Source organism: Natrix helvetica (genome assembly GCF_964273705.1).
Source record: "Natrix helvetica genome assembly, chromosome: 4".
In the NCBI taxonomy this organism is placed as follows: domain Eukaryota; kingdom Metazoa; phylum Chordata; class Lepidosauria; order Squamata; family Natricidae; genus Natrix; species Natrix helvetica.
Window position 1 is genome coordinate 131,230,201 of NC_138550.1, and position 14,262 is coordinate 131,244,462.

At 35.8% G+C, this 14,262-nt stretch overlaps 1 protein-coding gene across 2 annotated transcripts in view; it reads left to right on the forward strand.

The window, feature by feature from the left end:
* Positions 1–2,701: 2,701 nt before the first annotated feature.
* Positions 2,702–14,262, forward strand: part of CLVS1 (clavesin 1) — a 51,836-nt gene continuing 40,275 nt past the window's right edge. The window contains exons 1-2 of one of the 2 annotated variants that reach the window (XM_081952146.1): positions 2,702–2,830; positions 9,017–9,601. In XM_081952146.1, the coding sequence (XP_081808272.1) occupies positions 9,213–9,601 (389 nt within the window). In that variant the 5' untranslated portion in view covers positions 2,702–2,830; positions 9,017–9,212. Of the gene's footprint in view, positions 2,831–7,770; positions 7,792–9,016; positions 9,602–14,262 lie in introns of those variants that run through there. The other variant, XM_081952147.1, reaches the window with a different exon arrangement.

Consider the following 14,262-nt stretch of genomic DNA (forward strand, 5'->3'; position numbering starts at 1 on the left):
CAGCGCCTAGGAGCAGAGCCTTCTCTGTGGCGGGCCCAGCCCTGTGGAATGACCTCCCCCGGATATTAGGACCACTACTGACCTCCGCTCCTTCCGTGTAAAGCTCAAGACCCACCTTTTCCAAATAGCTGGCCTGGCTCAACCATAACTTCATAACGCTCCTGATGGGTTTTTTAATTCAGTAATTTTATTTAATGGGATTTTAAATTGTGTTTTTTAATTGTCTTTCACTTATGAGTCTACCTCCTCCATGCACATGTATATGTCTTTGTTTTTTATGTATGTATGTTTGTCTTTATCTGTATTTTATCTGTTTTGATTGTATGCCGCCCCGAGTCCTTCGGGAGAGGGTTGCGGCTAATCAAATAAAATTATTATTATTATTATTATTATTATTATTATTATTATTATTATTAGTAATAATAATAATAATAATAATAATAATAATAATAATAATAATACATCAGAAAAAATAAAGAGTGATCATCCTATTGTAGGGATATGTATTTATTTATTAATCAAATTTATACAAAAAGTGATGCACACAGAATGCTTTTACAGCCCTCTCTAGGGGGTTTAAAGAGTGAGCATATTGTCCCCAGTAATCTGGGTCCTCATTTTACCTGCCTCAGAAGGACAGAAGATGAGTCAACGTTGAGCCTGGTGATAGCAGTCAGTAGAAGTAGCCTGCAGTACTACATTCTAACCACTGTGCCACCCTGACTCTGGTATGATATGGTTATCATTCATTGAAATATTTCATGGACTCTAAATGAAACATTGAATATATTTCCTGTATAGTGTAGTCATTATGGTGTTTCCCAACTTATCTGGCATTTTTAAGATGAAGTAGAAACATTACATCCTGTTAGAATAGAATAAAGCTTGAAGGGCCCTTGGAAGTCTTCTAGTCCAACCCCCTGCTCAAGCAGGAGAATCTGTATTATTTCAGATAAGTAGCTGTCTAGTTTAACAACCTTCAGTGATGGAGTGCCCATGATTTCTGAAGGCAAGCTATTGCATTGGTTAATTGTCCTCACTGTTAGGAAATTTCTCCTTAATTCCAGGTTGCTTCTCTCTTTGGTTAGTTTCCAACTATTGTTTCTTGTCTGGCCCTCCAGTGTTTGGAGAATAATTTGAATTTAAACCCTGTGTTGGGATAGCAAATATCTTCCATTAGTCTAGAGCAGGGGTCCCCAATTGGTCTGTGGTATGCCAGAAACTAGGCCATGCAAACAATCATAGCCCCATCTGTGGGATGCAGGCAGCACAAGAAATTATGCTTTTGGTCCACAGAAAAACCTCTTTACACAGAACCGTTCCCTGCTGCCCAAAAGATTGGGGGCTGCTGGTCTAGAGAACGAAGGATTAGCATACTGATTTCATATGTGCTACATATTTCAATAATGAATTAAAATACTAGATAGCAAATTATAATGCATTAACATAATGGTACTCAACTCAAGTTTATTCCTCTTCTTCCTCCTCCTCCTCCTCCTCCTCCTCCTCCTCCTCCTCCTCCTCCTCCTCCTCCTCCTCCTCCTCCTCCTCCTCCTCCTCCTCCTCCTCCTCCCCGTTTTCTTAATTGTATGCTTGTTTAAGCAGTTATTGGTTAATACTAGCAGTAGCTTGTCATAATGTGTGAATCTAATTGTTGTTCTGCTATAGTTGAGATTTGGGCCATATTCCTAACTCCAAATAATATTTAATTAAGTGTAGCTGCTAACAGTCATCCAGCTTGCAGGATCAACTTTAGTTCCCATCCTACCTTAGAATCCTGACTATCTACTGGTTACAGTTTAAAGCAATGTGTACAAACTTAGAGTTAAAGAATATTTGAGACCAGAAATATGTTCTGAATACTAGAAGTAGATGGGATTTGTGGTCCACAGACACAATACCCCACCCCCATATTCAAATAATCAGGATTTTAGCAATGTTATTTAGAGTATGGGAATATTTTTCATTGTTGTTGTGTAATATATGGGAATTGCAGCGCCTTGATACTACCCTGTAAATTAGTTAGATTTCCACCAGTAAATTCTGATTTTGGACGAAGCTGAAAATTTATTCCTGTAGTAACTCCTTGCATTTCTTCTACTTTTATATATGAGACCATTAAGCTCATAATATACAATTCTTCAATTGGATTGTATGGGTGATAACCTGTAAGTTCCTCACTGAGAAAAAAGGAAGCTGCTTTATGGAGATTTAAATTTTTGCCAACATGCTGAATTTCAATGACATTTTAAATAGCTGGTGCTGAGCAAAATACATCCTTTGGGAACACACAGTTACTATGCAGATGGTGGTTTTTCCAGCTTTATTAGTGTTCTTCCTAACATGTGGCTATAAGAATATCTTTTCTCAAGATCATATCTCCAACTGCCTTAGCTTTTACAATAAATACACGCAAACACTCAGCATTGCAGCATCAGCCTCTTTTGCATAAGGGCTCCATTCTTTTCTTTTTCCTAGCATATTCCTATATCGTTTTCAGCATGTCATATCAGGAAAACATTTCTGGAATCATCTGTCAGACAGGCGAGATCTTATTGTCATGTGTGCATTGTGTTCTTCTGCTATAAGACTGGATTGAAAATAGAAGGTTTTTAGGACCCAGAAGGGATGATTGCTGCCGTGTGGAGAAGCACACACACACACTCATCCTATCCAAAAATGCATAGCCCCGTGGAGGCAGAGCTTGCTCATTCACAGTTCTTTAGAGATATCTTCTGTTGAGGCTGCAAAGAGCAAAAGCTGTCTTACACCCATCCCTATCGATGAGCCAAGAACCTCAACCAGGGTGGAGCTTTACGGCACTCTAAAGGTATTTGAATCTGTTCTTGCAATAGCTTTTGTTTCTTCCCGTTTCTCTCTCTCTCTCTTTCTCTCTCTCTTTCTCTTTTTGTTGCAATGCCATGGCTGCGGCATTTCAGCACTATCTTATGTGGACAGCTCTTGTCTGAAATCCATCTGTTCTTAAGCCTTTCCTTCCCCAACTACCTAACTCTTCTTCATGGACTTTTGTGGCTTTTTTTTTCCTTTTAAACTCCCACAGAGGTTACATTTGAGCATCTTTAAATTCTCAGAGGGGAGCAGAAAAAATAACCACATGTGTACATGCTTGCATACATACAGTATATACTAATATTTCTAGAAGCCTTTAGTGAGGAAGTTGAGTTGAAGGTTACAATTTAGAAAATAAGGGTCAAAGTATAGGAGAGTTAGAATAGTGTGTGGGTGGGTGGGTGTGTTGAGAGGGTGGATGTGTCTCTCAGTCAGGAAATAGGACAAATGTAAAGATCAGGAGGCAAAAGCTGCTCTTAAATAATTTGCTGTCCGCTTCCATAACCCTTAAATTTGAAGAGATGCTAAAAAAATCACTTCCAAATAAGAAATTATTATCAATAAAGAGGAGAGTGAATTTCTTTCTACAGTAAAGGAAAAAAATCACCTTTTTTTCCCTTTACTGTAGAAAGTAATGATTTATTTTTTCACCTTATGAGGTATAAAAGTCAAAATTTTAATAAACATAGCTAAATGTAATGAAATCATACAATAATTGTACAATATATTTCAAATACTGGCAATCTTTTCTTGGGCTTTTCTTTGAGGAAAATGGATGAAAACAATAATCTAAAGTTAAAGAACAGATGGCTGCTCTTTGTTCTTAAATGCAGTTGGTTTATATTTGGAAGGGACAGACAAATATGAGACACACATGGAAGGAGAAGTTCCCTGTGGTTATATGGTATACTGAGACAATAACACAGATTGTCCTAGTGCATTAAAAGTTAGTGCAGTGCCAACAAGTAAAATGATGTTATGTAACAGCATGATGTCATGCAGAACAGACACACGTATGCGTTTTCTCTTTCAGCTTGTAACAGGGTATCACTCAATAAATTATTTTCCTGGTTTGATTTCAGTGATTCAGCTCTTGTTGTGGCTTTCATTTTTAATGAAATTATACTAGGTATATTCATAATTTTCCTGTTTTGTTGACTCATCCCTGTTCTGAAAATGAAGAGCAAGAAATCAAATGCGAGAGAAAATTTTTAAAAGCGAGAATGTTTTCTGACATTTGATTGTCATTGCATGGATAATTATAAGAAATTGTTTTGTTTTGGTTCTTTAACCTTTTTAAAAACTAGATTGGCAATAATATATTGATGTAATTAAGCATAGTTTGTCAATTCAAAACAGCACAATTGGGCCTTCAAAACCATCACTGATATCGTGATAGTAATTGAGAGATGAATTTTATACATGGTACAGAATCTTTTGGGGGGAAGGGGAGAAATATTTGTTGTATTTATTGACAAACAATGTATAACTGATGACTTCTAAACCAAAGAAAGCCTAGCCTGACATTTCAATAAAAGCTTCATATCAGTGTTGTATATGTAATATAGTGATTTAGAACCAGCATGGTATGGTGATTTAGGGAGGGTCAGATTTAAACCATAGGTCATTGGGTCACTTTGAGCCAATCACTCTTTTTCAACCCAACATTCCAACTTGTGCTCGTGAAGGAAAAGTGAGATATAAATTGAACAAATAAACCAATAACAAATCCTATTTGCCATTATGGTAACATTGAGCCACGGTGGTGCAGTGGTTAAAGTGCAGTACTGCAGGCTACTTCTGCTGACTGCTGGCTGACTCTAATTTGGCAGTTCAAATCTCACCAGGCTCAAAGTTGACTCAGCCTTCCATCCTTCTGAGGTGGGTAAAATGAGGAATATGCTGACTCTGTAAATTGCTTAGAGAGGGCTGTAAATCACTGTAAAGTGGTATATGTCTAAGTGCTATTGCTATTTAGTCAACTAGTTCCACATAAACAGTAAGTCACTGGTGTAATTTATTGCAATAGACATAGGCCTGAACTTATACTAATGGTAAATATCAGTTATTGTTATATAAATCTCTCTCTCTGTCTCTGTCTCTGTCTCTGTCTCTGTCTCTCTCTCTCTCTCTCTCTCATCAATCTACTGTATCTATACCATCTATGTCTAATCTATGCATATTTACAGTATATCTATGTCTATGTCATGTCTGTCTATCTATCTATCTATCTATCTATCTATCATCTATCTATCTATCATCTATCTACTTCTCACCTCACATAGTGGTTGTTGTGGGGAAAATAGGGGGAAGAAGATGTGTTGGATTGTTCTCTACCTTTACAAAAATATAAAATAAAGTCAGGATATAAATAAATAAGATGGTGAAATGTAAGTATTATAATTGGTGTAATAGTAATCATTACATCAAACATTTGTGAATACATCATCAAATATTGCACTAGAATTGCAAAATAGAGATCACAGCTTTTGAAACCTAATGATCTCCTGATCATTTGGCTACAATTTCAGTCATTTCTAGCTAAGATGGGGAGGGCTCCCCTAATGTTGAAGTCACAGAGAAAAACAACAAAGCACTAAAAAAATAAACTGCATTAATATTTCACATAAAGCAATGATGGCCAGGTAAGCCTTTGAAAATGTATTTGGTTTTTTCAGCCAACCGTTCATAACATAATTTTTGAAACATTTTTGTGAATAGTGTTATTTTTACAAGTAATTTTTACCTGTCACATGTACTTGTTAAATTAGAATTCTAGCCCTCGTTTATTTCAGTGATCTCAACTACAATAAATAGATGGAATCTTGCAGACAGCTTAAAAATACAAAGAAATTTGAAAAATGGTGAAAAATAAAAAAGAGTAGAAAATAAACTTCATCTCTTTAGTTTTTTAAAATAAATCAGTTATTTGACCAAATAATTCTATGATTAGATTTAATCATAGAGCCATGGTGGGGCAGTGTTTAGAATGCATTATTGCAGGCTAATTCTGCTGAGTGCCAGCAGGTCAATTCTCACTGTCTGAAGGTTGACTCAGCCTTCTATCCTTCCAAGGTTGGTAATGAGGACCCAGATATTTGGGGACAATATGCTGACTACCTAAATTTCTTAGAGAGGGCTGTAAAGCACTATGAGGCAGTGTGTAAGTCTAAGTGTTATTGATATTGCTAAATATGTTAATTTTGTGTAGACTTGTGAATGAGTACACAAGTATTATGTTGGGAAATTGTATTTGAATGCATTTCCTGTCTTAATATTAGCTTTTTCATTTCTGAAGTCCTTCAACTGTAATATATTTTAAACACTTTGATTTCTGCTACTGTGAGAAGACAAATATTATGTTAAAATACTTTTTGTAAACACTGTTACTGATTTTTGTAGAATTGGTAACTATAAAATTTATTCAATTCCAGTTAAATACTATATCTTCTCACAAGTAGTAGTTTACTAGTATTTGCTATATAATAATATTTTTAAAAGAAACCGAAGGCTTGCTTTTTGCTGTGATAGAGCAAACTATTCAAACTAATGAAACCACGCCAAAATTGAAACATCTTTAAGTGATTCAAAGTGCAGATTGTGCAAAGAGGCAGGACAAAAAGTAGCTCATATATTCAGAATATCACACAAACTAATTACATTTAGTTTGTAATTATTACAAACTATACAATAAAGCACATCTGCCAAAATGATTCACTGGAACATCTGTAAAAATTATCATGTACTAGTAATGAAAAATTGCTGGGTATATATAGTTGAAATAGAAGTAAAAAATGAACATGGTGTAAAATATTATGGTATTTCTGAATGTAGACTGATAAAGTCTTGGCTCGTAACACACCAAATATAATTGGCTTAAAAGAAGAAAATGTAGATAATTGACGTGGCAATACTTGGGAATAGTAGAAAGGCAGATAAATGACTGGAGAAGAACATAAGTTATCAAGGTGTAAAAACTTAAATTGAAAAATTATGGCATAAACTAAAATATTAGATGGCACTTAGAAAATTTGCTCATTGATAAATTTTCCATATGTCAATTGCAAAAGACCACACCACTTGGATCAGCTCATATTGATACCTCTTTATGACAGGGGTGTCAAACTTGCAGTCCATGGGCTGGATGCATCATGTGCTGGCTCTGCCCCCACCTGGTTTAGCAAAGGGGAAAATAAGTCCCAATATGTTATGTGATGTTGCCGTGACAATGTGAGTTTGATGGCCCTGCCTTATGACATTCTAGGTTTGATGGTTTCATATTAAAGACCTGGCAGTTGTATCTTCACATTTTGTAAACAGATTATAATAATAGTATAGGAGTCTAAAGCTTTGTTAGGTTAATTAACATAAACTGCTATATTGAATGATAAATGTTAATTGTTAAAGCTGAAAATTAAATACTTTTTTGTTTAATGCTTTTAAATCATTCAAGCATTCAAGAATTTTTATGAATGAAACAACCAGTAGGCATAGTTCAGCCACTAAATGAACACATTACAATAGCCAATAGCATTTTATATTTAGTAATACTATCAGGAAACCTCAAAGGAATATTGATTATTCTGGCTGCCTAAATGTTGCCTTAAGGCCAAATGTTAGAATGAAAGAAGTGATGTAAAAATGAATGATGTACAGTATTTACTTTTTGGTGATTTTATCTGTAAACCTGACATTTCATTTACTTATGTGAAAATATTTAACTTCATGATCTGATAGCACAAGTCAACCTATTTGGTACCACACATGCAGCTGGAAATATTACCAGATGCCATCTATTTAGCACACCTTCCCCTTTTTTCTTTCTTTCTTTTTACCAGCTCAATTGGTAAAGCCTGACATTTCCTGTGACTTACTATGATCCATTGAATATGATCAAAAGCTGGGAAGCACAGCATTCTCTCATGAATTTCTACATCAGTGGTGGGTTGCCAATTTTTTTACTACTGGTTCAGGCGCACAATGCTTCTGTGCATGTGCATAAACTTCTGTGCATGCGCATAAGCTTCTGTGCATGTGCATAAGCTTCTGTGCATGTGCACGTGCATAAGCTTCTGCGCACGTGCATAAGCTTCTGCGCACGTGCATAAGCTTCTGCGCATGCACAGAACCATCTGGGTGGGTGGGTGGAGCCTCCCGCCGCCACTGCTACCGGTTCACACAATTTGGGCTGAATCAGGAGCAACCCACTCTGGTCTACATCTAGGCTTACCTCTAGGCACATAAATGCAATAAACAAGCAAATATTCCTACTAGAAGAAGACAGGTTTGTACACTGAGATACAGTATGTGCAAAGTACATGTATATATATGTTTTGCATAAATTATTTTGCATATGTTTGAAAGAACAATCTCTTGTTGGGAATTAGTAAGAACTGTTTTAATATTGAAAGTTGTTCTGAGTATGATTCTTTGGAAATTATGATCTGTTTAGAATAGAATAATAGAAGGGACCTTGAAGGTCTTCTAGTCCAACCCCCTGCTTAAGCAGGAAACCCTACACCACTTCAGACAAATGGATGTCCAACAGAAGTGGGTTGCTACCGGTTTGCACTGATTCAGGCAAACTGTTAGTGGTATTTTGGGCTTGGTCCCAGGCTGGCCATGCCCCCTGTTCCTCACTCGCTGCTGCCATTGCCGGAATGTTTTTTAGCATTTTTTCCATGTTCTATGCATGAGCAAACTAATTTACAGTCTGCCCCCACCCGCATGAAACAAATCGGAGCAAACCTCCCCTAAATGCCCAGTTTTGGAGCATTCACAACTTCTGGAAGCAAGTTGGAGGCAATAAGAATGAAATTCCATTTAGCAAGAGAAAAGTGTTATTATTTCTCAGAATACATACCTATATCACACTCCCAAGTCTTCCATTTTTAACTTTATTCTTGTTAAATAAGAGCAATAGCATAATACTAAATATTAAATCAATGTAATATCTATAGTGCTGATGGCTCAATACAATTATATTTTCATATGATGTATGTGAGGCACAGAATTGATGGTAATGTACTATTCCATTCAAAATAGGTCAATTTTAACCAGATCTATACTGGCAGTAAAAAGGCAGATAGAGAGTTTTGAAATGTGCTTATTCAATTTGCTTATTCACATATAATTAGTGATTTTTATCTATATATTTGTTTTACAGAGAATGCAAATTTGTACCTTGGATGAATATCTGGGGATATGAATGGAATTACCTGTGAATTTCCCCCTCCACTCAATATAATGCAAGAGATAAATGCACTTGAATGGATCACCACATACTCTTAGTTGAATGGGGCCATTGCATATTTTGACCCTATTTCTAAAGCTAAGGATTTGGAAAAGCAACTTTTGAAGACATGACCCATTTGCATACTGGACTCAGTCCAGAAATCATAGAGAAAGCCCGTCTGGAACTTAATGAAAACCCAGATGTTTTGCACCAGGATATTCAGCAAGTAAGGGACATGATCATTACAAGACCTGACATTGGATTCTTGCGTACAGATGATGCCTTCATCCTGAGATTTCTTCGAGCCAGAAAATTTCATCAAACAGATGCCTTCAGATTATTGGCTCAGTATTTCCAATATCGGCAGCTGAATCTGGATATGTTTAAAAATTTCAAGGCGGATGATCCAGGGATCAAACGAGCTCTGATTGATGGATTCCCAGGAGTGCTAGAAAACCGTGATCACTATGGCAGAAAGATACTTTTGCTCTTTGCAGCCAGTTGGGATCAGAGTAGGTAAATGTAGATAGTATCCTTATCTTTTTTTAAATACAATATTCATTAGCAAATGATTTATTATATAATTGACAATTCAAAAATTATTCAAATGTTACATTGTTTTGCCAATTATTTGACTTATCTAATATTTAACATGATAAATGAAGAATGTGCTTAAATCTTGCTTCAGATGTGTATTTACTATTTCACATGCATAATTCAGATTTCAACACAATGTTTATAGGAAATATTGCCTAGTAAAATTAAAGTACTGTTTTATTGGTATTGGGAAGATATATTTTCAAAAGCATGGGACATGGTGACTCAGTGCTAAGATGCTAAGCTTGTTGATCAGAAAGGTCAGTAGTTCAGCGGTTCGAACCCCTAGTACTGCACAACGGAGTTAGCTCCCATTACTTGTTCCAGCTTCTGCCAACCTAGCAGTTCGAAAGCACATAAAACACGCAAGTAGGAAAATAGGCATGCCGGCCACATGACCACCGAGACGTCTTCGGACAGTGCTGGCTCTTTGGCTTTGAAACAGAGATGAGCACCGCCCCCTAGAGTTGGGAAAGACTAGCACATATGTGCAAGGGGAACCTGTACCTTTTACCTATTTTCAAAAACAATTCCTTTTGTAACCATATTTACACTGATATATAGTTTATAATGTCATAATACAGCTGACTACAATTGACTATAATACTGGTGATTCTATATGACTAAAAGAAGGTTGAATAACCCAGGTGTTGAGAGGGAAATTCTTCTTTGCTATAACCAATCTTTCCATAATAGTAGGTCCAATAACTTCTACTTTATTAATCCAAGATGTCAAATACTTAACCATCTGAATTTCATAGTGACTGGGATAGAAAGAGTGAAGCATTACTGTTATTTGAAAAGGAAGGAAGGAAGGAAGGAAGGAAGGAAGGAAGGAAAGAAAGAAGGAGAACAATATTTTTAAACTTTCTGAATGTCAATAGATGTTTATCCAGAAATTCTATTAAAATGAAGAGTTATTTTACTATTGCAAGGTTTTGTTAATAGTAAAAACAAAGTTTGCAAAATCCCATTCTCTGTTTTAAGTTCTATTTTTAAATACATAATGCCATACATATTGCCAAGACTTCTACTTGTAGTGTAAACAAAAACATTTTCAACATATTGAATCTTTAATTTAGATCAATTATATTTTGATTAAAGCACCTTTAGTCCACAGGTGTCAAACTCACGGTGTCATGCTGCTGTCACATGATATTTCATGTCTTTTTTCCCCTTTGCAGAGCTGGGGTGGACATGGCCTGTGGGCCGCCAGTTTGATACCCCTGTTTTTGACCACAGGATTCATTTAAAAAATAGTGGTACAGGAAAAAATAAGCTTTAAACCTAACACTATACGGATACCTATGAAAGTAAAAAGGAAGGGATGAAGATGCTTATTATGATAAAGTCTATTTAGTTGAACCAGATCAATGTTCTTTTTTCCTGCTTGATAAATCACTTCAAAATAGGAAACAATGATGTGTAATGAGAAATAGTGAGAAAATATAATTTCCATTTCTATCTTTTACTGCCAGGATTAAAACAATTCCGTTTTCACTTTTGCACAGCTTTAAAAGGTTTCAGTGGCAAACACAGACATTCATTTTTTTCCTCTTGCCAAGTAGCAAAGGCATCATAACTGACAAGATTATAAGAAAAGCAAGAAAAATGTTAGCAGACTCCAGAAATTAAAGTCACATGAAGTAGTACAATCCTTTCTAATACAAATTAGTAGTAAACTTAGTAGTAAACTATTCATTATTTAAGGAATACATTAATACACAAGTGTCAAACTTGCGGCGTCACATTGCTGTCATGTGATATTTCACAATGTTTTTCCCATTCACAGAACTGGGTGTGTGTGTGGCCTGTGCATGACGCATACGGCCTGCCGGTCGCCAGTTTGACACCCCTGAAATTAGTGTTTCTTAAACTAGATGACTTTAAGATGTTTGGACTTTTATTTCCCAATCAGCATCATCAGAAGTCACCATGTTTTAAAGCTGCCAAGGCTAGAAAAAACTGAGTTATATAATAGACGAGCGATTCAAGCTAATTAATCCAGATTCAATGAATTTCTTGGTTTTTCCAAATTGGTTTGTGGTAGGTATGTGCTTTTGAAAAAATTGAAAATATCAAGTTATGAGATACCATAATTAACAGAAATATCTTTTGAGTTTTTTAAAGAGAGAAGTGCATTTGTGCATTATATCTTCTAAGTATGAAAAATATATATCTGTTTCTAACAGATAAGCTCTGGGAAAAGGAAGTTGGTGATAAATAAATTCATGAAAATGCTTTCTGAAGAGATAAAAAGTGGTTTTATGCTTGGTTTTGTTAGGCGACAGGATAAATTAGTTCTAATCCTGCCATGATTTGTAGCTTTTCAGCTAAAGGGATCCAGAAAGCTAAGACAAACAGACATTGTGAAATGTGATGAGGTCTCAAGAAAAGAAAGTTGAAATATCTGTCTTAAGGATATTCCTGGATCTTGTTTGGTGCTTAGATTTCATAGTGATTGCAATGACTAAGACTATCTCTGTTCAGTTTTAATTGATTAACTATATTATAGTGTGAGTATCTTAGCGGTAGTAATTTCATGTCTTAATTATTCTACTGCACTCTACATATCTTGAAGATGATGCAGAGGCTTTAAATGATGCAGAATAACCATGTTCAATTACTGGGCAATGTGTACAATTAACCACATCAATTTTCCATAATCTTCAAAGACTATTTTATCCTGAAACTACTGCAAACTAAGACTTCCAAAACCATAAAGAATAATGAAGTTCTTCTGGTTGAGGCAGGAATCATTGCAATTCCTTAAGAATAGCCTAAATCCTTTCTGTTATGAGAATAATTTTTTTTTATAATAAAGTGTAATTTAGCACTTCCTCCAATTGTTAATAGCTGGGCATAACTGTCTGGGCATGTATAACTCCTCCTTTAATAACCACTCATTCAGTGACTATTCAGAATGATAACAGTCCAACAAGTGATACTTATGATTGGTTCTTGCAGGGGAGGCAGGGGAGGTCAGGGGAGGCAGGGGAGGCAGAGCCTCACCGCTCTCCTCATGAAAAGAAAAAAAAGGGAAAAGGCACATGTGGTCCGATTCCTTGCCTTCCTGAGTCAACATGAAGGGGACTGCGGAGCGCACTCCGCTGGCTCGTGCTCCGCGGTTCCCTTCATGTTGACTCAGGAAGGCGGGGAATGGGACCACGTGTGCAGGAGGCTGAGGCTGCCTCAGCCTCCTGCACACGTGGTCCCATTCCCCGCCTTCCTGATGACGTCACCAGCCTCACCAGCCATAAACCTCACCGCACGTCACTGGGTTCTTGTATTTACATTTGTGGCAGTCATGGAATTATGATTCAGGCACTCAGCACCCAGCTCCCATTTATGACATTGCAGTGTCCCACAGTCATGTGATCTCCATTTGTGACCATCTTTGCAAGTTTCCCACAAGCAAAGTCAATGATGAAGCTGACTGGAGATTAAAAAGCACGTGTTATCCTTGCTTAACAATCCACAGTGATTTGTTTAATGACAGTACCTGGAACTATTGGAATTTCCATTGCTAAATGGTGCAGTCACATGACACACTTCACAACTGAATCACTTAGAGATAAAAATTCTGACCCAATTACCATTGTTAAGGGAGGGCTACCTAAATTTATTATTTGATATATATTTTTTACAAATATCATGTGTAACCAATTAAATAAGATTAATGTTGCTGATTAAAAAGAAAGGTCAGGATTTTTAGAATAAAATGCAAAGCATTACAAATTACGATATAAAAAAATGGTGATGAAAAATGCAAGCATCTATAATACTATCATAGATAGTGAACTTCTGTTATACTTCTATTCTTGTGAACATTATTAAATCCTGAATTCTTTAGAACCTGAAGAAAAAAACTTGCCTTTTCCAGTCAGAAAATTAATTATATTTAGAGGGCAGTAATTGTCAGAAAGTTAATAAGATACAACATTAAATGAACAAAGACTGCTATACAGAAAAACAACATGAGTGTATTTATGCATGGATGCATACATTCTATCAGTTTTAATATGTCATTCCTATAATTTGATCAGATAAGGCAACAAACAAATTAGATAGGAAACAAAAAGAAGAAATGAATTAATGGAAAATGAAGAAAATGAACAAATTGAGAAACATGTAAATAATATTGTAGATGAATGGGAAAGGATGCATTCAGTCCAGATAAAAACAATATGAATATATTATTGATGAAAAGAATACAATTAATAATTGCTCACTCTCATTTGTAGATTATGCATCAATGGAATTACTTTAGAGGAATATAAGTATAAAGGAAACTATGAAATATAAAATTGAGAAATGATGAACACATTTCAGGAATTGCTAGGAAAGGATCTCATAATTAAAATGGCTCATACTAACATATACTTTAAATATTTAGTTAATTAACTTGATCAGAATTGTACACTGACATGTGAAGACAGTCTTCCAGGCTCTTTCCAAACAAGAGGTTTAGCTCAACACGTTAAAGGCATATAACTGAGGACAATGCAGCAAATTAGGGAAATTATTTAACAGAAATGACTCAACACAGAAATATGCAGATCTGTAAAGGCTCAGTTATG